This window comes from Hemiscyllium ocellatum, chromosome 20 (genome assembly GCF_020745735.1).
Source record: "Hemiscyllium ocellatum isolate sHemOce1 chromosome 20, sHemOce1.pat.X.cur, whole genome shotgun sequence".
NCBI classification, from domain to species: Eukaryota; Metazoa; Chordata; class Chondrichthyes; order Orectolobiformes; family Hemiscylliidae; genus Hemiscyllium; species Hemiscyllium ocellatum.
The window spans coordinates 29,671,488-29,699,424 of NC_083420.1; the positions used below are offsets into that span (position 1 = coordinate 29,671,488).

Here is a 27,937-nt window from a genome sequence, read left to right on the forward strand (position 1 = left end):
GGACAAATGAACTGAATGCAAAATCTCTATATTTGTAGATGACACTATGCTGGGTGGCAGTGTGTGCTGTGAGGAGGATGCTAAGAGGCTGCAAGCTGACTTAGACAGGCTGACTGCATGGCAAGTATTTGGCAAATGCAATATGATGTGGATAAATGTGAAGTTATCCACTTTGGTCACAAAAACAGGAAAGCAGATTACTAACTGAACGGTGGCAGGAAAAGATGTGGTGGAATGAGACCTGGGTGTCATTGTGCAACAGCCACTGAGTATCGGTATGCAGGTGCAGCAGGAGGTGACGAAAGCTAATGGCACACTGGCCTTCATACTGAGAGGATTTGAGTATAGGAGTAAGGGTATCTTGTTGCAGTTGTACAGGGCGTTGATGAGGCCACATCTTGAATACTGTGTGCAGTTTTGGTTTCCTAGTCTGAGGAACAACATTCTTGCTATTGAGGGAGACCAGCGAAGGTTCACCAGACTGATTTCAGGATGGCAGGAAGACTGGATCGGCTGGACTTGTACTTGCTAGAATTTAGAAGATTGAGGTAGGATCTCATAGAAACATATAAAATCCTCATGGGGCTGGACAGGCCTGATATAGGCAGGAAGAATGCACCTGCATTATTTTTGTACAAGAAAGTACAAATTATCATATCTAAACAAAAAGAAAGAATTACGGATGCTGGAAATGTGAAGCAAAAACAGAAATTGCTGACAATCTGAAGAACTGTCATTAGATCCAAACCTTGACTTGACTTTTTCTCTCTACAGATGTTACCAGACCTGCTGAGTTTCTCCAGCAATTTGTTTTTGTTACACCCTAAAATCTCGTGACATGCTTTTGAAGATCTCTTTTATCATAGCTGGTTGAACATTTAACCACCAGCTACATATTGCAATATTAAGATAATTTCTAATACTATCTTATACACCACATACAAGGTTTGAGTCAGAGTCATGGAGATGTACAGCATGGAACAGACTCTTCGGTCCAGCTTATCCTGCCGACCAGATATCCCAACCCAATCTAGTCCCACCTGCCAGCACCCAGCCCATATCCCTCCAAACCCTTCCTATTCATATACCCATCCAGATGCCTTTTAAATATTGCAATTGCACCAGCCACCACCACTTCCTCTGGCAGCTCCATCCATACATGTACCACCCTCAGTGTGAAAACAGTGACCTCTTAGATCTCATTTATACCTTTTCCCTCTCACCCTAAACCTATGCCCTCTAGTTCTGGACTCCCTGACCCCAGGGAAAATACTTTGCCTGTTTATCCTATCCATGCCCCTCATAATTTTGTAAACATCTATAAGGTTATTCCTCAGCCTCCGACGCTCCAGGGAAAACAGCCCCAGCCTGTTCAGCCTCTCCCTATAGCTCAAATCCTCCAACCCTGGCAACATCCTCGTAAATCTTTTCTGAACCCTTTCAAGTTTCACAACATCTTTCCGATAGGTAGGAGACCGGAATTGCACTCAATATTCCAACAGTGGTATAACTAATATCCTGTACAGCTGCAACATGACCTCCCAACTCCTGTACTCAATATTCTGACCAATACAAGGTTTGGATTTTAAACACATATAACACTACAACTGCATGAACAATTTCCATTTTCTGACTTAACCCTTTTCTCTGTAAGGCTATTATTTGTGTTTGTCCTGTTGATGAAAGTTAAGTGATCAAATAATTTAAATCGTTTCTTCAACATTGTTTTTCTTCATTGCTTAGATGATGCTAGAAACAATGGGTTTGTAAATTTGGAAACCATCGCCAAATTTTATTGCACCTTCAGCAAGAAATAACATGAACACGTGCATGTGTAGAAAGTAGGTATGAATCAGGAGTGCTGCAATCTTTCTTCTGCTCCAATGCAACTGCAATGCCAAATTTATAGTGCAACTAGGTAGAAAAGAATGAGGTATTCTACCACCTAAGGGGTAGATAGGGCATAAAATTTACAGTTGACTGTGTCACAAAGTGAAAAAAAAATCAAGTTATTATTACAAAATATTATACAGCAAAAGGAGACCATTTGGCCTGTCATGTTTGCAGCAGTTCACTGAATGGCACTAAATCAAATGCACATTCTCCCCATAGCTCTGCATTTATCTCCTTTCAGGTAACTATCTAATTCCTTTCTGAATGCCTCGACTAAAGTACCTCCACCAAAACCTCAGCAGTGCATTCCAGACCCTCATGACTAGCTGCATGAAAAGGGTTTTCTAATGTTCGGTTTGCTTCTTTTACCAATTATCTTAATCTAAACTCTTGCTCCTGATCCTTCCCCAGCAGGAACATTTTCTCTTTATTGTTCTGTTTTTGATTTTGACTGACTCTATCAAATATCCCCTCAGCATTTTTTTCTCCACTGTCCTAACCTCTCCAATCAATCTTCTTGACCGAAGTTTCTCACCTCTCAAAGCATTCTTGTGTCTTTTCTGAATTTTCACTATTCCATTCACATCTTCCCTAAAGTGCAGTGCCCGTAAATTGGATATAATGCTGTAGCTGAGGCCGAAACAGTGGTTTACATAAGTTTTATACAAGTTCAACACAACCTCCTTGCTCTTGTATGTTATGTCATGATGAACAAAGCTTAGGTTACTGTATGCTTTATCAAATTCTGTCTCAATCTGTTTTTTTGTATTCAGTTAAAGATATTCAGGTCCCTCCACACTTACAACCGTTTTCAAGTTGACTCTCTGTGTTTGTTTTACTAAGATTTGTTTGCATTCAGCTTCATCTGCCCATACCACCAACATTTGTATGCCTTTTTTAAGTCCTCACTGTCTTCTTCACAATTCACAATGCTCTGGGATCAATGTCATGAGCAAATGTTGAAATTGTTCCCTATACATAAGATATAGATCATTTACATATATTGGGATGGAGAACCCCTCCATCATTAAAATATGCAGTAAATCTCAGCCAATTCTACAGCCATGTTGCTACTATCCCTTCACTCTATGAGCTATAACTTTGTCCACAAGTCTATTATGTGGCATTCTTTCAATCTCCTTTGAAAGTCTGTGTTCACTGCATCAACGACATTGTTCACGTCAATTTTCTTTGCTCCCTCTTCAAACAAACACCAGCAGATTAGTCAACGCGATTTTGCCTTAATATATCAATACTGGCTTTCCATAATCAACTCATGTTGGTTTAGGGGAGCAATAGTTTTGAAATGAATTGTTGGTTCTCCAAGTTTCCGCATCAAATAAAACTGACTAGCCTAAATTTGCCGGACTATCTTGTCAGACAAGTAAAACCTATATTCTCAGAAGAGCAAATATGCATGAGGCTCAAGTAGAGGGCGTATATAGATACAGTAACCAGTGTGAAGAAGAAAACTATTTGAACTTTCAATTTTCAAAAGCACTTGGTAAATGGTCGCACAAAAATTGCAGTAGTGAGATCTCTATGTTACAGTGTCAACAAGGAAAGTGAATATTTTTGCCCTGAGATACCAGCGGCTGCTTAAATATGTTTTCTGCATTACAATAATAAATGAAATACTGTTATGTTTTGGTTGCTAAACTATATCTAAATATCAACATTTAGTATTGAAATCCCACTTTACCCATGGCGAATGCCACATAAGGTCTATCAATTATTATAACTTTTAAAAGTTTTAAATCTTTACTGTCGCTCAGCTTTGAGTTGTAATGTATTTTGATAAAACTCGGGTATAAAACAGATCTTCATATTCAGCAATTCTGTTAAGTATGCTTAATCATCACCAATAAAAATTGATTCAGAGCTGCTGCATCTGTTTTAAAAGCAAGATTGCAAGACTATGCAAAGTAAAACTGACAGTCGGTGGGAACACAAGGATATATAGTCTGAAAAGTTAGCCTACAGAAACAAACATCGCAATTTAAATTTACAAACTACAAATGGACAAAGCACTAAACTTTTTAACAAGTAATAAAACAGCTTTAACCTTAAATCCAGAAGTAAGGTAAGAAACAGTTGTTCTTGTTAAGTACAGGAAAATTGTCAGTGCTTTCTACCCTGATTCCGTCGGAGAGGTAAATTAGAAATTTCGTATATTTTAATAAAATCTTTAACTTTTGTGGCAACTCCGGGAGTTAGTGAGATTTGAGAATCAGCCACTTTCCCAAATGCATCATAGTAACAGGGAGTGATGCCTAACCAGAATAAACAATGACAAAGTTACTAAGACACTTTCTTTAGTGCGCTTGGAAAAATAAATTTATTTCAACATAGAACATTATAGCGCAGTACAGGCCCTTCAGCCTCAATGATGCGCCGATCTGTGAAACCAATCAGAAGCCCATCGAACCAACACTATTTCATTATCATTCATATATTTATCTAATGGCCATTTAAATGTCCTTCAAGTTGGCGAGTCTACAACTTTGCAGGCAGGGCATTTCACGCCCTTACTACTCTCCGAGTAAAGAACCTACCTCTGATATCTATCCGATATCTATCACCCCTCAATTTAAACCTATGTCCCTTGTGCTAGCCACCACTAGCTGAGGAAAAAGGCTCTCACTGTCCACCCTCTCTAATCCCCTGATCATCTTGTATGTCTCTATTAAGTCACTCCTCAACCTTCTCCTTTCTTACAAAAACAGCCTCAAATCCCTCATCCTACCCTTATAAGACCTTCCTTCCATACCAGGCAACATCCTCTGCACCCTTTCCAATGCTTCCACATTCTTCCTATAGCATGACAACCAATACTCCAAGTGCAGCCGCACCATTTTGCTCATTATAGGGGTTTGCTCTCACGGTTAGCTAATAATTTTCTGGAAGTTCATTGAGTTTGTGAAGAAAAAGGTGTTCAGATAGAAAACATTAGTTAATTAGACAAAGAATATATACAACTTTGGCATGTTGGCTCAGTGAATAGCACTGCTGCCTCACAGCACCAGGGACCAAGGTTCAATTCCAATGGGTGATGGTGTTTGCACATTTCCCCAGGTCTGCGTGGGTTTCCTCCAGGTACTCCAGTTTGCTCCCACAGGTTAGGTGGGCTGGCCATGCTAATTGCCCATCATGTCCAGAGACATGCAGATTTAGTGGATTAGCCATGGGAATTGGAGGATTATGGGTAAAGAGTGGGAGGGTCGGTGCAGACTCGATATATTGGAGGGATTCTGTGATTCCAACCATGACAATTAAGGATGGTTCACTGATACCAGAGGGGACACAGGCTTTTGATATGGAGTGTTTTGGTCTTATTAAAGTAGTGGATGCATATCCTGCTCTCTCTTTTCCATGGGTCACTCTTGTGCTGGTGAAGACTGCTCTCTGCGGTCCACTTGAGAACTGATGTTTACATGTTTTGTTTGATGAGACTGCCCTCTGACAGCACTTTCTCTGCCCTGGCATTTATTGTTATATCATATTTCTCAGAGCAGGTATTTTCTCTGTGTCAATCAATTGTTTGAACCCTTTCGGCTGTAGGCCATGGGACAGCCACTCATGCTGTTGGATGATAGTTGTCTCCTTGTACACCTTCATCTGAGGGTTAGTTTAGCATTCTTTCTAAGAACAAAACATTCTTCTTTTCAATAACAATATGTTTATATTAGGATGTGTTTGGTGCAGGGGGAATCATGAACTCCACGTTTCTTGTAATCTTCCCTTTGTTTTTCCATGCTCAATTTTTGGGAAGTTCATTACTGCTGTAATAGCTGTTAAATGAGTTCTCAGGAAAATTCAGTTTTTAAGGGACCCCAATATTCAACAGTTTCAATATTGTGGAAGTATCTGGAGGAATTTCTTTAGTAGAAAGTTAATTACAATTTCACTGTAGACATTGGAGCTTTCTTTAACAAGGCTTCCTGTGAAACTTGAAGGGGTTCAGAAAAGATTTACAAAACTGTTGCCAGGGTTGGAGGGTTTGAACCATAAAGAGAGTTTCTCTGGATCATCGGAGGCTGAGGGGTGACCTTATAAAGGTTTACCGATAGAGTAAATATACAAGGTCTTTTCCCTGGCATGGGGAAACTAGAGAGCTTAGGTTTAAAGTGAGACAGGAGAGATTTGCAAGGAACCTAAGGGGCAGCTTTTACATGCAGAAGATGATGCTTGTATGGCATGAGATGCCAGAGGAAGTTGTGGAGACTGGGATGATTACAACATTTAAAAGGCATTTGGATGGGTATATGACTAGGAAGGGTTTACAGGGATATGGGCTAAACGTTAGCATTTGGGACCAGATTTATATAGGATATCTGGTCAGCATGGATGTGGTAGACTGAAGGGTCTATTTCCATTATGTCTATCTCTGAATCTATGTGAATTAACACCTTGGAATTTACTTAACATAGTTACTGTGGTAAGAACATTCCAAATCATTTCATAGGAATGTCATAAAATTAGTTCCAAGTTCGCAACTTATAATGCGGTATTAGAAGTTCGCCAAAATCTTGGTCAGATAGTCAGATTTCATGGAGCATCTTAAAGGAGCAGAAACAGGAAGAATGCTTTAAGGAAGGGAGTTCCAGAGATTCGAGCTGATGCAGCAGAAGGTAAAGTCCCAAATGGTACAGTGATCAAAAGAAGTACATGTAAGAGCTAATAATTAACAAAGCTCAGTGATCCCAGAAAGTGTGGAGCTAGAAAACGTAGAAGATTTAGGGAGGCAAGAGGTCATTGATGGCTTTGAACACAGGATGAGAATTTTAAAATCAAATTTTACAAACTGGGAAACATATGGAGCCAGTCTCAACCAGTCCCAAGCAGAACATCTTGAAGGATCATTTAATATGTTTGATAGATGAACTCACTTGTAACATTTAAGCAGTATGTTCATGTCAACTTGGAGTGCCATAGGTTCCAGCCTTATATGCCAAAGGCTGGAAATTTGGATTACTGTCATCAGATCTTGGTTGACTGACATAGAAATGATGGGCCAATTGGCCTCTTTCTGTGCTGTACATATCTTTGAGGATTTAAGACTGAGTAGAGTAAACATCATTGTGTTGACTGGTACTTTACAATGTTTTAAATACTGGAAGCAAAGGGAAATTTTGATATGTTATAGAGAGAATATTTCATAAAATGGACCCATCTATCAAACGCATGCAAATGATCCTTGAAGATGCCATTCTTCAGACTGATTCCATCTCCTCTCTATCAGCAAGACTGCCTAATTCCATCTACATAATATTTCTTGTCTGCAACCCGCTGGAGATCATCTGATGAACCCTTCTTCACACCTCTGTGGCTTCAGACTCGTGATGCCAATGAGCATGAAGCCAGTCACAAACCTTCCACCGTCTGTAAATGTGAACTCATTCAAAGTGGAACTGCCCAGCTCCAAACTCATGCCAACTTTTGTTAACTTGTTGTTCCTGTGATCAATGAGCTGCAGTGAATCCTAATTTGCAAGAATTTGATTTTAAAATTCTCATCATGTATTCAAAGCTACCGATGAGCTCCTACCTTCCTAAACTTTTCACTCAGACGCAAACCCTCCAGGATCACTGAGTTTCTTTCATTTTTGTCTCTCTCATACATTTGTATTTTCATCACTCTGTCATTGGCGGCTGTGGCTTCTGCTGCATCAGCTCAAACCTCTGCAACTCCCTTCTTTACACTTACAGCAATGGAAGATGAGCCAAGGATTCTCAGTTTCAAAGGGCTTAGTTGGTGGGCAGTTTTTACATAAATATATTGCAGTAATAACTGAACAAGATTAACAAACAACAAATCAAAATGGGAACAGCTCAGTTTCATTGCACCATGGAAAGGTTAAGCCAATATGGATGATTTGAACATATTTGAACAGGTGGACAGGCAGTTAAAGCAGCAAGTGTGACTTTTGCACTGACATCGAGCACAGATCATACAGCAACAGGGCTGAATTTTATGGCACCTGCCCTGGACAGGTGGGAGGACCTGTACTGTGTCTACTGGCTACCACCTGCCCAGCAGTGGGGTAAGGTTTTGGAAGACCAATCTGACCATGCGCTAATTGAGCCTCTTAAGTGATGAATTAATGGGCACTTGGGGGGTCATCTCTATTCTGGATCAGTGGTGCTGGAAGAGCACAGCAGTTCAGGCAGCATCCAACGAGCAGCGAAATCTTTTTTGACGTTTCGGGCAAAAGCCCTTCATCAGGAATAAAGGCAGTGAGCTGGAAGCATGGAGAGATAAGCTAGAGGAGGGTGGGGTGGGGAGAGAGTAGCATAGAGTACAATGGGTGAGTGGGGGAGGAGATGAAGGTGAGAGGGTGGAGTGGATAGGTGGAAAAGAAGATAGGCAGGTCGGACAAGTCCGGACAAGTCATGGGGAGAGTGCTGAACTGGAAGTTTGAAACTAGGATGAGGTGGGATGCTGCCTGAACTGCTGTGCTCTTCCAGCACCACTGATCCAGAATCTGGTTTCCAGCATCTGCAGTCATTGTTTTTACCGGGTCATCTCTATTGTTGGGATTTACTCAGTGGGAGAGGCCTATGCCACATGTCTAGTTCTGCAGCTTTCACTGGGTGGTCTAATAGCAGGGAATGGGAGAATGCTTCCATAACTCTGACACTGAACCAACTAGTGTGGTGCTCTCAGACTTCGTTGACACTCTTCCCAGTTCCTCATTCCTGTCAGGGTGAAAGGGAAGGCTGGTAGGTGTAGGGAATGCTGGATGACCAAAGAAATTGAGGGTTTGGTTAAGAAAAAGAAGGAAGCATATGTCAGGTATAGACAGGATAGATTGAGTGAATCCTTAGACGAGTATAAAGGAAGTAGGAGTATACTTAAGAGGGAAATCAGGAGGGCAAAAAGGGGACATGAGATAGCGTTGGCAAATAGAATTAAGGAGAATCCAAAGCATTTTTACAAATATATTAAGGACAAAAAGGTAACCAGGGAGAGAATAGGGCCCTCAAAGATCAGCAAGGCAGCCTTTGCGTAGAGCCACAGAAAATGGGGGAAATACTAAATGAATATTTTGCATCAGTGTTTACTGTGGAAAAGGATATGGAACATATAGACTGTAGGGAAATAGATGGTGATATCGTGCAAAATGTCCAGATTACAAAGGAGGAAATGCTGGATGTCTTGAAATGGTTAAAGGTGGGTAAATCCCCAGGACCTGATCAGGTGTACCCGAGGACTCTATGGGAAGCTAAAGAAGTGATTGCTGGGCCTCTTGCTGAGATATTTATATCATAGATAGTCACAGGTGAGGTGCTGGAAGACTGGAGGTTGGCAAATGTGGTGCCACTGTTTAAGAAGGGCAGTAAAGACAAGCCAGGGAACTATAGACTGGTGAGCCTGACCTCAGTAGTGGGCAAGATGTTGGAGGGAATCCTGAGGGACAGGACGTACATGTATTTGGAAAGGCAAGGACTGATTAGGGATAGTCAACATGGCTTTGTGTGTGAGAAATCATGTCTCATAAATTTGATTGAGTTTTTTGAAGAAGTAACAAAGAGGATTGATAAGGGCAGAGCAGTAGATGTGATCTAGATGGACTTCAGTAAGGCGCTCGACAAGGTTCCCCATTGGAGACTGATTAGCAAGGTTAGATCTCATGGAATACAGGGAGAACTAGCTATTTGGATACAGAACTGGCTGAAAGGTAGAAGACAGAGGGTGGTGGTGGAGGGTTGTTTTTCAGACTGTGACCAGTGGAGTGCCACAAGGATCGGTGCTGAGTCCTCTACTTTTTGTCATTTACATAAATGATTTGGATGCAAGCGTAAGAGGTACACTTAGTAAGTTTGCAGATGGCGCCAAAATTGGAGGTGTAGTGGACAGCGAAGAGGGTTACCTCAGATTACAACAGGATCTGGACCAGATGGGCCAATGGGCTGAGAAGTGGCAGATGGAGTTTAATTCAGATAAATGCGAGGTGCTGCATTTTGGGAAAGCAAATTTTAGCAGGACTTATACACTTAATGGTAAGATCCTAGGGAGGGTTGCAGAACAAAGAGACCTTGGAGTGTAGCTTCATAGCTCCTTGAAAGTGGAGCCGCAGGTAGATAAGATAGTGAAAAAGGTGTTTGGTATGCTTTCCTTTATTTGGTCAGAGTATTGAGTACAGGAGTTGGGAGGTCATGTTGTGGCTGTACAGAACATTGGTTAAGCCACTGTTGGAATATTGCATGCAATTCTGGTCTCCTTCCGATCGGAAAGATGTTGTGAAACTTGAAAGGGTTCAGAAAAGATTTACAAGGGTTGGAGGATTTGAGCTATAGGGAGAGGCTGAACAGGCTGGGGTTGCTTTCCCTGGAGCTTTGGAGGCTGAGGGGTGACCTTCTAGAGGTTTACAAAATTATGAGGGGCATGGATCAGATAAATAGACAAAGTCTTTCCCCTGGGGTCGGGAGTCCAAAAGTAGAGGGCATAGGTTTAGGGTGGGAGGGGAAAAGATATAAAAGAGACCTAAGGGGCAACTTTTTCACGCAGAGGGTGGTGCATGTATGGAATGAGCTGCCAGAGGAAGTGGTAGAGGCTGGTGCAATTGCAACATTTAACAGGCATTTGGATGGGTATATGAATAGGAAGGGTTTCGAGGGATATGGTCTGGGTGCTGGCAGGTGGGACTGGATTGGTTTGGGATATCTGGTCGGCATGGATAGGTTGGACCGAAGGGTCTGTTTCCATGCTGTACATCTCTTTGACTCTATGACAAGGTCCATCTAGCATGGTCTGCAAAACCTCTTTTCCTCCCTCAACAGAATCTGTCAGCCTAGTCCCAGAAATAACCCCACACTTATACGGCTCCCACACTCCACACTGGCTTCTTGGGGGCTGGATGCAGTTCTAGTAGTGGTCGTGATTCCCATTGGGACTGCTGGGCAGGATTGCAATCGGCTGTCTGATTGTTCAACAGATCTTGGATGGCAATGACGTTCTCACCTTAAACCCTGGGGCAAGCTACACCAGTCCACCATTAACCCCAGGGGGATTGTGGCACCACATAAACCCCACCCCATAAAGTTATATAATGGTTACCATGACGAAAAAGATTATTTGGTTCATTGTGCCCTTGCCAGCTTTCTGCAAGAGCAGCTCAAGTAGTCCAACATTTCCATCCTCTCCCCATAACTCTGCAAACTATTTCTCTTTGGAAAATGATCTAATTCTCTTTGCAAACCCCACTTTACTATGCTCTCAGCCAGTGACTTCCAGATTCTATCAGCTCACTAATTAGCTTTACCTCATGCTGCCTTTCGTTCTTTTCCTAGTTACCTTACAACAGCAAAATGGCTCTGTCTCTCAAATCTTCCACCTGTGGCAACAGTTTTATTCTATCTGCTTTGTTCATGCCCCTCATGAATTTGAATACCTCTACTAAATATATACTCTGTTATCATCTAATATGGTATGAAGGAATGTCTGCAATCTACATACTTTCCTTATCAACTTTTTCAGAGGTGTTCATACACACCTCAGGAGCAGGTGGGGGTTGAACCCAGGCTTCCTGGCACAAACAATAGGGAAGACAGAGCAAAGTCCTCCTGATGACTTCTCCCTTCAGATTACCCATAGAACATAGAACATAGAAAAATACAGCGCAGTACAGGCCCTTCGGCCCTCGATGTTGCGCCGACCAAAGTCTACCTGACCTACACTAGCCCAATAACCTCCATATGCTTATCCAATGCCCGCTTAAATGACCATAAAGAGGGAGAGTTCACCACTGCTACTGGCAGGGCATTCCATGAACTCACAACCCGCTGAGTAAAGAATCTACCCCTAACATCTATCCTATACCTACCACCCCTTAATTTAAAGCTGTGTCCCCTAGTAACAGCTGACTCCATTAACAGAAAAAGGTTCTCAGTGTCTACCCTATCTAAACCCCTAATCATCTTGTACACCTCTATCAAATCTCCCCTAAACCTTCTTTTCTCCAATGAGAACAGCCCCAAGTGCCTCAGCCTTTCCTCATACGATCTTCCTACCATGCCAGGCAACATCCTGGTAAACCTCCTCTGCACTCGTTCCAATGCCTCCACATCCTTCCTATAGTATGGCGACCAAAACTGCACACAATACTCCAGATGAGGCCGCACCAGAGTCTTATACAACTGCAACATGACCTCAGGACTCTGGAACTCAATTCCTCTACCAATAAAGCCCAGTACACCATATGCCTTCTTCACAGCACTTTTTTTGTTATTTCTTGCCACCCAGGTAAATAATACCCATTTCTCATTCTGATTGGACAAGGTCTTTCCTTTGATAAATCTGGTTCATGAGCATCATTATCAACCCAGTACTGGTTTGGAGTGGTATCAATGAGCTGGATTCTAACTGGAAACATCTCACTTTCCAGAACTGATACAAACCTGACCTGTACATGTACCCAGGTATCTTTAAAACAAACTCTTCTTCCATACACCAATACTTCCCTTAGATACTGAAACTATACATCATAAACTAAGTACTATGAAACATATTTACCTCTACATTAACAGACTTTAAGAAAAATCCAAAAAGACAGGGCAAGTTAACATCTGCTTCCAATTCCTAGTGGAAAATGCGATATAAAAATTACCTAAGTGTAATTTCATACCTTAGAAGTCTATGATCTATTAGGTAACTTTAATATGAGGAATAAAGACACCTTCCCAACATTCCCATGCAATCTAGTCTTGGACAAATGCCATCCATTGATTTCAGAGAGGTCTGCCAAACCCATGGGGCCTTCATGAAAGGATAGGCAGTGCTCTTTGTTCAGGTGAATATCTGTTTCAACAGGCTTTCTAAGGTAGAAAAAATATGACTAACATGAATATATAATTGAGACACGGCCACACAATGAAACAGAAAAAGAATGGGTTGTCATCTCTGAGGCCCACAATAAAAGAACATTTCCTGACATGGAAACATATCAGTGAAAGAGGTTTTATTAGTGACCTCAAGTTATTAGTACATTATCTTCTAACCTGAAATTGTCTGGCCTCAATGAGAGAAGTTATGATGAATTAAACCTTAATTATTTTATTTGCATCACTGGACTATATGCTGAAGCGTGCTTGAGGAACTCCATGAACTTTGGAATAGTATCAGAAAAAGTTACAGTTGTGAACTAGAGGTAAATTTTCCCATTTAAAGATCGTATCTTTTTATTTTTCCATATTTTTGATTGTGGACTGAAATGGGAAAAAGCTGTTTTAAAAGCTAAGGATTGTTAAAGGATTATTGTGCTTTTCAAAAGCAAGTAACCTGATACTCATTGTAAGTGCTTTTTACACAGTTGTTTGTGCTAGCAGTGGGGGAAGGTCGAGTTATAGACGAGCTAGAGTGTGATGTGTGGATAGTTGACTGGCAACATACAGCTCAATTTGCAGGGCCTGCTTTCTTTGCAGCATCGGAGGCTGAGGGGTGACATTACAGAGGTTTGTAAAATCATGAGGGACATGGATAAATAGACAAGGTCTTTCCTCTGGGGTGGGAGACCTAGATCTTGAGGGCATAGGTTTAGGATGAGAGAGGAAAAATTTAAAACGGACTTAAGGGGCAACTTTTTCACGCAAAGGGTAGTGCGTATATGGAATGAGCTGCCAGGGGAAGTGGTGGAGGCTGGTACAATTACAGCATTTAAAAGGCATCTGGATGGGTATGTAAACAGGAAGGGTTTACCTGGATATGAGCCAAGTGCTGGCAACTGAGATTAGATTAGGTTAGTATATCTGGACGGCATGGACGAGTTGGACCAAAGGGTCTGTTTTAATGCTGTACACCTCTATGACTACTGTCCAGTTATCAATGACAACGGGCCCCTGCCTGGTGGAGGTGATGTGGAGTTGTTGGTGTTGGACTGGGGTATGCAAAGTTAAAAATCACACAACACCAGGCTATAGGCCAACAGATTTATTTGGAAGCACTAGCGTTTAGAACACTGCTCCTTCATCAGATGGTTGTGGAGCCGGTTCTAAAAGCTTATTTATAAGATCAAATAGAATAATGCTCAAAATAAACCTGGCAGCTCTGTATTTCTCTGATCTCACCAGTTGCCTTGGGTTGGGTGTTGTAGCCCACTATAGCTGCTTTTAGTGACACTCAAAATGATATGCTAGGTAGGAAAAAGCAACAAGCATTCTATGTTAGCAGTAAAATTCAACAGCCATGACCATATAATCCCTTTTTGGTCCATTATTTTTGTAGGAGGATTATTGATCTGAAATCTGGAAAGCTTCCTGCTCTTCTTTAAATATTGTCTTTACTTGAACCAGAGAAAAACAGAAGGAAATTAGAGCGCACGATGTCTCTTGTAAGGATAGTGCAACGTTGTGAAATGTTAGAAATAAATTATTCTAAAACGCAGTAGGTTCTAAGTATAACAGTAATCTTCTCAACAGCGCAGAGTCTTTGATGTTATCTCAATTTACATCAGAATTTAGTTAAGCCGAATTTATCTTCAGCTCAATTACTGCTACTCCTTTAATGAGTTCTTCAACTCCCTCCCTTTAAGACTGAGCCTAAAACCCACTGCTTTGATCAAGTTTTATTCCCTCACCCCAATCTCTCCTTCTGTTGAGATTTGTTGCTTAAACATCTCGATGAATCAATATATGTATTGTGATAGGTGCTATTTTAAAGCAAGTCATCACAACATTCTTAATTTTCTTCACCATTAAGAGCAGAATTTTATGACATTGAAAAGTTAGGCACAAACAAATAAATTCGATAGTTACAAAAACATTTGGTATCCTTTCTTCCAAATCTACCAAATAGTCACTTAAAATGTAAAGTAATTCATAAGCTTAAAGTAAAATTAAACAGGCACTAAAATGTGTCATATAGTACACAGCAATCAACAGCAGACGAGTGTAGCTGTTGTATTATATTGAGTTCTTGCCCATTTTAAACCATTCTATTACTACTCTTGATCAACTAACAAAATGTGCTGGGAACAAAACACTTGTCTTTTGCTGAAAGTATTCATGTCGTCATTTCTTCTTGTTTTGCATATAGGTCAGTTCAGCTCTGTAATTAACCATGAGACAGAAAATGCAATCTCTGGAAGAATGAATAGTTGAGATATCCATTGTGGCACACACCACTGGAGTGACCATCTAAATGTTAAAGCTGGAAGAACTGTAAATGTCAATTAGATAGTTCCTATATAATTCCTTAGGTCTAAATGACAGAATACTCACGGGGCAGTGAAAACTTTATGTTCTGCTGCAATATGTAATTTAGTTGCCGAGAGAGGAGAGTGGAAGCCATCTTAAATTTCAAGGATTGAAGGTTCACAGGAAATGCAACTTAAACTCCCAGCCAATAGTTCCTGTAGAAGAGAAAACAGATATCAATTTAGGAGGAACTCATTAAGTTATCTGTATTGCACTGAAAGATTTTCATTTTCCATGCATGTTACTTTGCTGTTGTTTGTGCTACACAGCTTTGTGCCTCAAGCAGTTCTACTAATAAAAACTTTGCATATAATTCCTATATTAGAGAAAACAAAGTAAATTACATAACCATGCTGTTCAGTGGCAGCCTGATGCTACATGCATCAATTTTATGCTTTAGGCAAGAATGAAATTGGAATTGGAGTCACATAAACCTCCACATTAACAGTACATTTATAGAAAAGCCTACGACAATTATTTCCATCAATGCACCAAAAGTTGTTTTGGCTTGTTAAATAATCAATTTTTTTTAACAACAATAAATCAGAACATAATACGTTTTATTATTTATAGCTAATTATTAAAAAATGATAGTCATCTTGTCAATTTTTTATTCATTTTACTATAACTATACATTTTGTTCACACAAGGATCATGTAAATTAATATAATATTTTCAAAAACTAATTAACTGAGGCAAGTCCTCAGTGAAGAACAAATAAATGTCAATCTTTGGTGAAAAGGAAAAGGAATACTTTCGAATTAATCATTAGGGATATCTAAGGTACAGAAAGAAATACCTTTTCACTTTTGCCATTTAATTTTAGAAGCAACATTCCCAGTGAGTTGAATTCTGAATAAACCTCCTACTTTGTCCAAACACTGCTTTCTACAGACTGGGTTGGGAGGATGTAATTGTCCCCTTTGAAATCCTGTAGCCTGGCTCCACAAGTGCATTCCATGAGGCATAGTGGGGTCACAAAGGTCTGGCATCCTTTGGCTCAAGTTAAAAGAAAAATTATATGCCTAATGAACCCTTGTATACTGCATCAGGATGACATTATCATTTCCTACGGTAGATTATTTCCAAGAATGACTATTAGATTATTAGAAAACTAATATTCATGCAGCAGGAATGATTAATCCAGATTGCTTCAGTAACCATAGCTTCAAATCTGGACTAATTAATTTATTTCTTTCACACATTCAACTCAAAATTTCCAACCTAATTAATTAATTAATGATCTAATGGTGAAGATATTTCTTAAAGACAGCAATCATATACAATTGAATTTTACCTTGAGTTTAAAATGAGAAGAGTGGGTCCAAGACTTGTATATTAAACTTAATTAAGGCAATTACAATTTGATATCAATTACAGAAACATGATTGCATGACATAGATTGGGATGTAACTAGTGACAGGTATATGTCATTTCGAAAGGATATAAAGCTAGGAAAAAAGTGCAGTGATGGGCCTGTTAATTAATGATATTAAATTCAGGTAACAAGGATGTAAAAGCTTTTGGATAGTGAGAAGAGTCACTTTTAGAGAGTGGTGTACAATCTCTCTGACAGTAAGTACACAAGATGTAACGTAAAGGAAAAACAGTGTGAGCTTGTCAGAATTATGCGGTGATAATCATGAGGAATTTTTTATGCTATAGATAAACTGGAAATAGCAGATGGATACAGGTAACCTAGATGATGAGTTCATAAAGTTTCTGACTAATTTCTGAAAACAACATATTCTGCAGCCAACTAGAGAATAGGCTAAAAATGACCTAGTATTGTGCAGTGAGGTAAGATGAATTGATCCCCTCATAGTGATGGCAAATCCAGATGGCAATGATCAAAAAAATTGAATTTTACAAGCAGTCTGAGACAGAATAAGGTGGATCCAACACTAGTAGTTTAAACTTAAACCCATTATAAGGGCATCAAAATGGAGATAGCTAAAGTGAACTACATCAAGGAGTGTATTAATAGAGATTCAATAGCAGGCATTTCAGGGAATACTTTAAAATACACAGAATAATTACATTCTAACAAGAAGAAAAATGTCCAAGGGTGGGACCTACCAACTGTGGTTACCTAAAAAAAAATTAAAGATTGCATTAAACTGTAAGAAAAAACAAATTTCTCAAAAATGGTTGGCAGGTGAGAAAATTGGACAGACTATTTTTAAAAAAAGCAGTAAAGAATGAGTAAAATATTAAAAGAAATGCAAAATTACAGTACAAGAGAAAGCTAGCTAGAAAGATGAAAATATTACTGAGAGTTCATATTTTAGAAAGAAAAGAGTTAACAGAAGTGTGTATCGGGACTATGGAAAGTGAATCTGGGGATTAATAATGGAAAATAAGGAGTTGGCAGACAAATTAAACTGATAATTTTCATCAGTCTTCATTATAGACGATAAAGGTAACAACTCAGAAATAGAAACTCAAGATAATTACATTTACTAGGTACTGAGAAAACTGTCAGAGTTGCAGACTGACAAGTCCCCAGGTCCTGATGGACTTCATTCTTGGGACTCAAACGAAATGTCTAGTGAGATGATTGTCATGTTAGTTTTAATTTTCAAAAATTCCCTAAATTTAGGGAAGTTTCCATTATGTCAGAAATTTGTGAATACAACTCATTTGTTCAAAAAAAGGTGGATAAGTAAACAAAAACTATAAACTAGTTAGCTCAACATCTAGCAGAGGGAAAATCTTAGAAGTGATTATGAGGAAAGATTATGGTAGGGCACTCAGGAAAATTCAAGATAATCTGGCAAAGTCAACACAGAAAAGAGGAAACTGTGAGAAACATTTGCAGATCTTGCTTTGTTCTCAATAAACGAATAGAAGATATATGAAGATCAGTCCCAAGGTTAAGCAGAGGAAACATTTTTATTGGATAAGAAACCTGCTCATGTAAAATCTTATGAATGTATTCTTAGCAAAACAAGTGCAGACACATATACATTTCTGATAAAAGGTTCATCAAATTTCATTCTTCACATGCTCTTTTTGCTATAATGTATTTTTTTTAATCCTGTAATGTATATTTTAATGCTTATAATAGATTTTATTTTACAATGGTTACATCCAGTCTCCATTTCAAACATCCTCAGCGAGGTACAAATTAAAATTGATCTGCAATATCTGTCAGGCTGTGTATACACTGTAAAAGCAGGATCGATGCTTCCCACTTATGCACTGCACTCCAAATGCAAATTCAGTCTAAATACTGTTTAGATCTTGAGTTGTGACTCAACCCAAAGAAAGGAGATCGTCTGATCAATATTGTTTCACTCAACCACCACAGAGGCAATTCACGCTATGTATGGCACTCCATTTACATTATGCATGCAGTAATATATGGGCAATCTCAAATCAGACCCTCACTTTACATTCTGCCCAATTTTCCTTTCTAATGATTTGAGTGGACTTCATCATCATCTGAAGTCAAATGACTCAAAAGACGTTAGCATTGGAACAAAGCCAATACTACAGTTATGTTAATAGTAAAGAAAATTTGCTGCAACTGTTACCAATTTTGTGGAAGTACCAAGCTAAATTTACACCTAATATTTTAACTTACAATCCTGTCCAAACTTAACATTTCTTCAGCAAATGCTTTGAAGTTCAGGGGACTTCCAAATCTTGTGAATGATGAGTCCCCCAATTCTGCAAAGAACATTTTGTGGATAGTATGCTTGATACAAAAGGATTTATATTAATTAACAAGGCATATTAAAATAAAAATAAAGGATATTTCAAGAAATGTGGTGCAACTGCTTTAATTCAATCTATGAACTTCAGTGAGAGAGATGAAGGAGCTGCAGTTTTTTATGACTTACACTGTGAACAGTGTGCCCTTTACAGAAGGAACATTAGAAAATGTATTAGAATATATATATATATATAAAGAAGTGTCATCTAAAATACAAAATTACAAATATAGGGTTTATATACAAAAATAATACATAATTATAGACAGCAGACATAGATGGCAACTATTAGCATTTCCCAGTTAGTGATCATCAGCACGTTTGTGCATGTGAAGCTAAATTAGTTAGTTTCTGTATTTGTGAATGTGAATGCGAGGCCTTCACCTTTACAAACAACATTTACAAACTATACACAATAAGTTTAGCATTAGCACTAATTGGCTTTAGCTTTGCAATGATGTTAAATTTGTTCAGTCTATGTTGATTGTTAATATTAAAATGGACCAAGATTGGTACACAGCTTTGTTAGGGTATGTTTGCAGTGTTTCAATCTCATAATGATAAATGGTAACATGAGCTGCATTTTCAGAGAACAGAGGGATGCACAAGGGGTGGGGAGGCTTTATCGTTGCCGCTGATGTGTGCAGAGAACCTCCTGGTGATAGGACCCTACCCATTCCTGCCCTTTTAGAAACTGTTCTTTTAAAATGGGCTGCCCAAGTGGTTTTAAGGCTTTGCTGGTGTATTCTTTTGGGATTGACTGAGTTCTCCACAAGCTCGCTGGAACCCTAATCATTTACTTACATATGTTGGACAGACTGTTTGCCCATCCACCTTCTACTGGGGTTGGAGGGAATGGCATGTTCTACGTACCTCATATGCATCTCATCCTGCCAAAAATACACTCAGCATGAACATGTAAAATCCAGTCCATGTTGTCAGGTTTGGCTAAGTCAGCAGCATTCTCACTTCTGAGTCAGAACATGGTCAGTGCAAGACTCCCTTCCAGACATTTGAGCACAGAAAAAGCCTAATCTATGGAAATACAATACAGATGAAGGTGCTATCTTTCGGATGAGGTGTTAAAGCGAGAATAGCTACAGAAGATCACATGACCCTATTGCTAGTCTACAACTACTAAGTGATTTGCACATTAGCTGAAAGAATGCAAAAGAAGTACTGCATGAACTTCTGTATAAGGAAAGTATAGAGCTTTATCAAAACAAAATCAGAGTATAAGGTGGGTTTTCTTTACTTTAATCAAAACAAGTTGAAACTCTACTCAATCTGCAGTGCCATGTATTATGTAGTCACAAGCAGGCTTTTCTGCCTACACACCAAGATAAAAGTGAATCGAGTGCTGTTTGAAGTTCAAGTTTATACTGCTGTAGTGTAGTGGCAGTGTTTTGTTAAAGCTGTTATCTTTAACCAACATAGTTTTAGTAAGAATATAAAACAGTCAGTCTGGTGTAATGCTGCTGTTTGATTAGAAAACCCATAGACTCAGACTCATACAGCACAGAAACACACCTTTCAGTCCAACTCCTCCATGTCGACCAGGTATCCTAAACTGATCTGGTTCTATTTGCTAGCATTTGGCCCATAATGCTCTAACCCTTCCTAATCACGTATCCGTCCAGATGCTGTTTAAATGATGTAATTGTACCCACTTCTATCACTTCCTCTTGCAGCTCAATCCATGCATGTACCACCCTCTGTGCGAAACAGTTGCCCCTCAGATCCCTTTTAAATGTTTCCCCTCTAACTTTAAACCTATGCCACCTAGTTTTGGACTCCCCTATCCTTGGGATAAATATAAGGTCATCCCTCAGCCTCTATGCTCTAGGGAAAAAATGTCCCAGCCTATTCAGCCTCTCCCTACAGCACGAAGCCTCCAACCCTGGCAACATTCATGAATTTCCAAAGGGGGAATAGCAAAAGTTTTAGGAACCCCTGGCTCAGGCATTACCTGCAAATATTTTAAATCAAGTATTGTGTGTTTGTGTACTGTATATATTTTCTCTTGTATACAAAGTGATAGCATTATATTAAATAACTAGTTCTCAAGTTATGAACATACATTTAAAATTGCTTTTATGCCATCAGCCTCTGAGCTAGTTTTGGTTGGAAACCTTTTCTAAATTGGCATTTTGGATCTTGAGAGTGGGAGGATTTAATCATCTTAAAGGGTAGAGATTGTACACTGTGCAAATCTAAATGAAGGACTGCCAAACAAGACCATTTAGGTGTGCTGATGTAAAGCAGATTCTGGATGTTTGAGAAAAAGCAAGTTTACAGATGAAATCATCTCCATTTGACATTGTTGTTAGTCTGAAAGCATCAGACTACCTGCTTTGACCATATTGCTGCATTGACCACAAAAGCAGTTATCAAGACATAAAGACAAATGCAAAATACAAATAAAAATTGGATATTTAGGAAATACTCAACCAGGTGTCAACCTGGTGAAGCTACAAAACACGACTACCGGCATGCAAAACAGCATAAACAGCAAGTCACAGACAGACATAAGCAATTCCACAACTGTCGGATCAGATCTAAGCTCTGCAATCCTGCCACATCTAATCATAAATGGTGGTGGACAAATAAGCAATTCACTAGAGAAGAAGGCTCCACAAATATCCCCACCAAACACATTAGTACAGAAGATAACGCTGAAGCATATGCAGAAATCTTCAGCCAGAATGCCAAGTGAATGATCCACCTCAGCCTCCTCCAGTAGTCCCCAGCCTTAGAGATACCAGTCTTTAGCAAATTCGATTCACTCCATGTGGTATCAAGAAATGGTTAGAGACACTAGTTACCACAAAAGCTATTGGCCCTGATGACATTCCAACAATAGTACTGAAGACTTGTGCTCCAGAACTTGCCATTCCCTAGCCAAGCTGTTCTAGCACAGTTACAACACTGAAATCTATCCAACAATGTGGAAAATTGCCCAAATATGTCCTGTAAATGAAAAGCGGAACAAATCCAACCCTATCAATCTACTCTCAATCATCAACAAAGTGATGGAAAGTATCAACAGTGTTATCAAGCATCACCCAGTCAAAGCAGCACCCACTCAGCAATAACCTGCTCAGTAATGTCCAGTTTGGGTTCCGCCAGGGCCACTCAGCTCCTGACTTCTTTACAACTTTGGTTCATACATGGACAAAAAAGCTGTTTTCCAGAAAGAAGTGACAGCATTGACAAAGTGTGGCATCAAGGAACCATGGCAAACTGGAATCAATGGGTATCAGGGGTAAAACACTCAGATGCTTAGAGTCATACCTGATATATAGGAGATGGGTCGTGGTTTTGGAGATGTATTCTCTAATCCAGGTCATCTCTGCAGGAGTCCCGCAGTGTGGTGACCTAGGCCCAACTATCTTCAGCTGCTTTATCAACAACCTTTCCTCTTTCATAAGGTCAGAAGTGGGGATGTTCACAAATATAGCACAATGTTCAGCACCATTTGCGACTCCTCAGATACATTTGAAAATGGACTGCTTCAGTAACAAGATTTGGTCAATATCCAGGCTTGGGCTGACAAGTGGCAAGTAGCATATGCACCACACAAATACCAGGCAATGATTATCTCCAATAAGAGACAATCTTATCACCACCCCTTGACATTCAACGGCATTCCCGTCAATGAATCCTCTATGATCAACATGCTGGGGGTTACCATTGACCAAAAACTCAATTGGTCTTGTCACAATAGACACAAGAGCAAGTCATAGGCTAGAAATACTGCAGCAAATAACTCACCTCCTAACTTCCCAAAGGCTATGCACCATCTACAAGGCACAAGTCAGCGTGAGATGGAATACACCCCATGTGTCTGGATGGGTGCAGCTCCAACAACCCTCAAGAAGCTTCTCACCATCCAGGACAAATCAGGCCATTTGATTGGCACCACATTCACAAGCATCCTCTCCCTCCACCACCAATGCTCAGTAGAAGGAGTATACACTATCTACACGATGCACAGGAGAAATTCACCATTGATCCTCAAACAGCACCTTCCAAGCCCACGACAATTTAGAAGTGCGGCAGATATATGGGAACACCACCATCTTCAAGTTGCCCTTAAAGCCACTCACCATCCTGACTTGGAAATATATCAAAGTTCCTTCAGTGTCACTGGGTCAAAATCCTTGAATTCCCTCCCTAATGGCATTGTGAGTCAACCTACAGCATATGGACTGTAGTGATTCAAAGCAGCAGAACACCACACCTTCTGAAGGGCAACTAGGAACAAGCAATAAATGCTGACCAGCCAGTTATTTCCATATCCCATGAGTGAATAGACAAAAAAAAAACTATAGGTACGATGGCATCGTCAGACAGGGATAAAAGCTTAACAACCTAAGATGTTAGCTCTGCTTCTCTCTGCACTGATTCATAGACTTTCAGTCAGTGAAGATTCAAGACAGATTACCTCTGTTACATTTGACAAGAGCAACATACATGTACAGTGTACTTAAAGTTACGAGGATTTTGCACAGATTAAGAAGAATGCATTGATAGCCTCCACTTGGCTCTTGAGTGCTGTATAGATTGTAACCTTTTGAGGATCTGCTTCAAAGACCTCCAAAGAAGCAAACCAATTCCAATTACATGGCTCGAGAGCTTCTGAGCAAAGGAAAAACAAGTGGCAATAGATAGACATTGGAACATTTGGGTCATCCATGTTTGTGTTCTTACATAAATTTGCAAATATACATTTCAATATGCGGCAGAGACTCGAAGGACAGCAAATGGGTGAAGGCTTCCTCTTTTCTAATCAATGATCACTGAGCTAGAAGAAACTTGTATACCAAAAGGTGATGGTGGAGATTGCAAGATCTGGGAAAACCTCCATGTAATGTCCCCCTCACTCCAGTCCCATCCCACAATTATGGATAGTCCTTATCTATTCCTCAGTATAATTATCTTGATGTATAGATAATACATATTTAAAGAAGTTGTTCAGAGTCTGGCTCCAAGAACACGAGACCTTAAATCACCCAAGTATACAGTTTTTCTCAAAATTAAAAGATTAACCTTTTGGTAGTTACTGTAATTCTAGGTTATCTTTTCATTATACCACTGGATTGTGACATCAATGTTAATCTGAAATTACTGCTAGTAACACAGGAACCTCATCGCATTTGTAGAATACTCCTAAGTAAATCTATTTTACATGCCAATATCACCAAAAGTTAATTCAGTGATCAAAAATTTACTGTTTTATTGTGACAGACAAGAAGCAAGTATTTCTATGATAATACACTATATAATAAAATATGCATCTTATCTTTTAGATTTATTAAATACAGCCCTGTGCAATGCATTCTCTCACCTATGTGGGCGGCACGGTGGCACAGTGGTTAGCACTGCTGCCTCACAGCGCCTGTAGACCCGGGTTCAATTCCCGACTCAGGCGACTGACTGTGTGGAGTTTGCACGTTCTCCCCGTGTCTGCGTGGGTTTCCTCCGGGTGCTCCGGTTTCCTCCCACAGTCACAAAGATGTGCGGGTCAGGTGAATTGGCCATGCTAAATTGCCCGTAGTGTTAGGTAAGGGATAAATGTAGGGGTATGGGTGGGTTGCGCTTCGGCGGGTCGGTGTGGACTTGTTGGGCCGAAGGGCCTGTTTCCACACTGTAAGTCTAATCTAATCTAATGTGGTAAATTCCTGAGGCTGCATTTGGATAATAAAAACCACATAAATTAAGGTGTCGAACATCAGTATTTTCTAAAGGGACACATCCAAAAAAACCACTGGAAAACTAATTCAATATATGATGTACAATAGCTTCAATGTTACTGGTTCCGGTTATGAATCAAAATTCACAGTATAGAGAAATTCGGTACATCGTATCTACATCACAAACACATTCCACTGACACGGCATATTGAGGACTCCAAGATACCTGTCAAAAGTCTATTCTATGATGCATCAGAATAACATTTAATTTTCTCATACATATGATTGCATAGATAAGTATTGCTTCGGTAGTACTAACTATGGATGAATTAAGATTTGTTAAGTATTGAGTAAATAGTGATTATACCCCCAACATTTTTATAGATTCAGATTTTCTAGACAGAACAGGTAGAGGTATTCTGAGGCATGTGATAAATCAATGTGAAAAAGCCACTGTGATAATTGAAACACTTACATGTCCACTGATAATGCAAAATCACTGAATATCAAACATATCACTAGATCCTGCAAAAATGTTTATGCTATCACCTGATTTTGGATTACTCCAGGTTAAAATCTGTTAAAGCTAAGTGACAGAAAAGCATTGCCGCTGTTCGAAAAGATACAGCAGGCTGCTTTGTATGCAAGCTGTGTACACGATTCCTGTGCTGCTGGGTAACGATTTAACGGAGTACAATGTAATGGCTTAGAAAATTATAGCACAAGCTGCACACTGAGACGGTTGCTGTCATCCTCAGATGAAGTGCAGGCAAGGAAAGAAATCAAAAAAACTGCATAAGGCATGTCAGAAAAATTCCTCCATCAGCAAGAGAACTGGGCTTTATCTTTCATAGGTATCTTTTGGAAAAGTGTAACTATTGAGACAGATATCTCTGCATGCCTTGTGATTATACATAGCTCATTAAAATGTTAATTAGCTTCAGTTTTCACAAGTACTAAACATTTGCTGTTAATTCTGTTAGCAGCTTCAAAACAAATTCCAGGCTTATAAAACAAAACTTAAGAAATGAAAGCAACAAAATTCTCTTATCTTGAAAAACAGTAGGCACATAACTCTGTCCCTTCATTAGCTTTGAGCCATAGAGGAGTATAGCACAGAATAAAGCCCTTTGGTCCATTGTATTTACGCCAAAAACCATCAATCTATTCTAATTCCATTTTTCAGCACTTGGGCCACAGCCATGTATGCCTTGGCATCATAAGTTCACATCTAAATACTTCTTAAATGTTGAGAAAGTTTTTACTCTCCTATCCTTATAGGCCATGATTCCAGATAGCCACAACACTGGGTAAAAAAAATTCCTCCCACCTACCTGAACCTTCCTTCTGCCCCTTACCTTAAATCTTTGTATCTGGGTCATTGATCCCTTCATCAAGGGGAAAAATCTCTAGCTTACCTATACTATTCATAATGTTATACATCTCAACCATGCTTCCCCCTCAGTTTCCTCTCCTCCTAGAAAAACAAACCCAATCTATCTCTCGTCATAAATAAAGTTCTCCAGCTGGGTAATCTCCTCAGGATTCCAGAACTGCCTGTCAGGTTAGATATCAAATGTTTTCATTCAGTCAATATGGAAGAGCCAGCCTATGGCAACTGCTGTTAGAGATAAAATTTAGCTAATTCCAAGTATTCAGAGGATTGTGCCATGAAATGCAACATAGCAGCAAGTGGTTTTTCAGCAATAGAGGTGTTGTGCTTGCTTAAAATAAAACATTCACAGGATGAATACACTTTTGGTACTAGCTAGCCTGTGCACCATTTAATTGACGGTGTAGTTCAGTTAAGGAGAGACCACCAGAAGTATCCAGAGTAGGCAGACTGCGACAAAGATAGTCCTGCTATGCTGATTTGATGACAACTTTGCAATTTGGAACTCAATATTCCAGTGAATCCACCTCTAAGGTGGCTGCTGTGTTTTTTGCTGAGTTTATGAAAGTAGATGATGGTTTCCAGAATTGCGTCAAGTTGCTGAAGCCAAGTAGTGAGTCATGCGTTGCTGGATGTTGTCCTGAAATCAAAAATTCTGTACACAGCACTTGCTCCCACTCATCGATGTATCCCCCTTGATCTACAGTAGGAGAGAACAATGAACACAGGTAACACAGAGCAGGGCAAGGTGATCGAAGGAGGCGGAAGGAAAGGGTTCACAGTAGGAGGCTATATGCACCCAGCATACTTGGGGAGCAAAACTGCGGTTTCAATGGAGAACAAGGATGGCATTGACAATGAAGCTGACTGTGGTCATGAACTTTTACGTGCCTGGCTCCTTCCATGCTGGATCTGGTGATATTTCAACATCCCACTGTTTGCTGTCTACTGTTATGTGTGGGGCGGGGGAAAATGGGGGAAGGGTCAATGTGGCCCTGCGTTCCACAAGACCTAAATACATTTAATCATCTCTTGCTAGAGAGAAGTCGTGAAGAGGAGACTGTAGTTTTACAAGATTACAGGCTACCTCATGATGCATGCTATCATTGACTGCTTGCAAACCACTTTGTGGGTACTATGCACTAATGCTGTGATCCATCAGATGGATTCCTGAAAGGAATTCCTCAGTGTCCAGCTGGTGTGTAATCATATCTAACTTACTGATTTTGTTTACTTGGTCACTGAATGTGGGTACAGTTGGTAAGGCTGGCCTTTGTCGTTTATCCCTAATTGACCTGAAGAATGTGGTAGCAAATTGTTTTCTTAAATAGCTGAAGACTTTAAGCAGTGAAAGTGGGTCTGGTTGAGCTTAGCAGGGAGAGTTTGGTTGAACTTTGCAAGTTAAGTTTGGTTGAGCTTAGAAGGAGTGAATTTGATTAAGCCTAGCAAAGTGAGTTTGATTGAGCTTACCAGACAGAGGTCTTAGACAGTCTGTGGGTTCAGAGCTACATTGAAAGACAAGTACCAAAGTCTGAAATCACTGGAAGCAGTAGCTGATCAGATGCTGAGTATTTCCAATCGATCATATTTACTAGAGTAGTTCAGTTAAGTCGAACATTTATAGACATAATAAAATTTTAAGTACAAACAGGCTCAATGCATCAATTTTAATTCAGAAATAAATGCTAATTTGTTCATTGAAGTGCAATAAAAATAGCAGGTCAGATGATGTGTTGCTGCTGCAGTATGTAGGAGAATGTGGATACCAGTGAGATCCAAGGCAACCACATCAACAATAAGCAGCAGCAACACATCATTTGAGTCATTGAGCTGGATGTTGAGCACAGACAATATGATGCATCAGGAAATGGGAACAGTATCAGAACGCTAATTAGGCAGCTAGAAGTTAGCAAACTTTCCAAAGCTCTTGAATATCAAGAAGCAAAAATGAGGGAGGAAATTAAAACAATTAACATTACCAGGGAAAAGGTAATGAGAAATTATAATGCCTAAATGTTAACAAGTCTCCAGGATTTAGGGGCC

General features: G+C 39.7%; 1 protein-coding gene across 2 annotated transcripts in view; it reads right to left on the minus strand.

The window, feature by feature from the left end:
* abat (4-aminobutyrate aminotransferase) overlaps window positions 1–27,937 on the minus strand; it is a 169,863-nt gene that overhangs the window by 112,294 nt on the left and 29,632 nt on the right. Inside the window, exons 1-2 of one of the 2 annotated variants that reach the window (XM_060840700.1) lie at window positions 25,920–25,940; window positions 15,111–15,241 (exon numbers count right to left, since the gene is read on the minus strand). In XM_060840700.1, the coding sequence (XP_060696683.1) occupies window positions 15,111–15,180 (70 nt within the window). In that variant the 5' untranslated portion in view covers window positions 15,181–15,241; window positions 25,920–25,940. Of the gene's footprint in view, window positions 1–15,110; window positions 15,242–25,919; window positions 25,941–27,937 lie in introns of those variants that run through there. The other variant, XM_060840698.1, reaches the window with a different exon arrangement.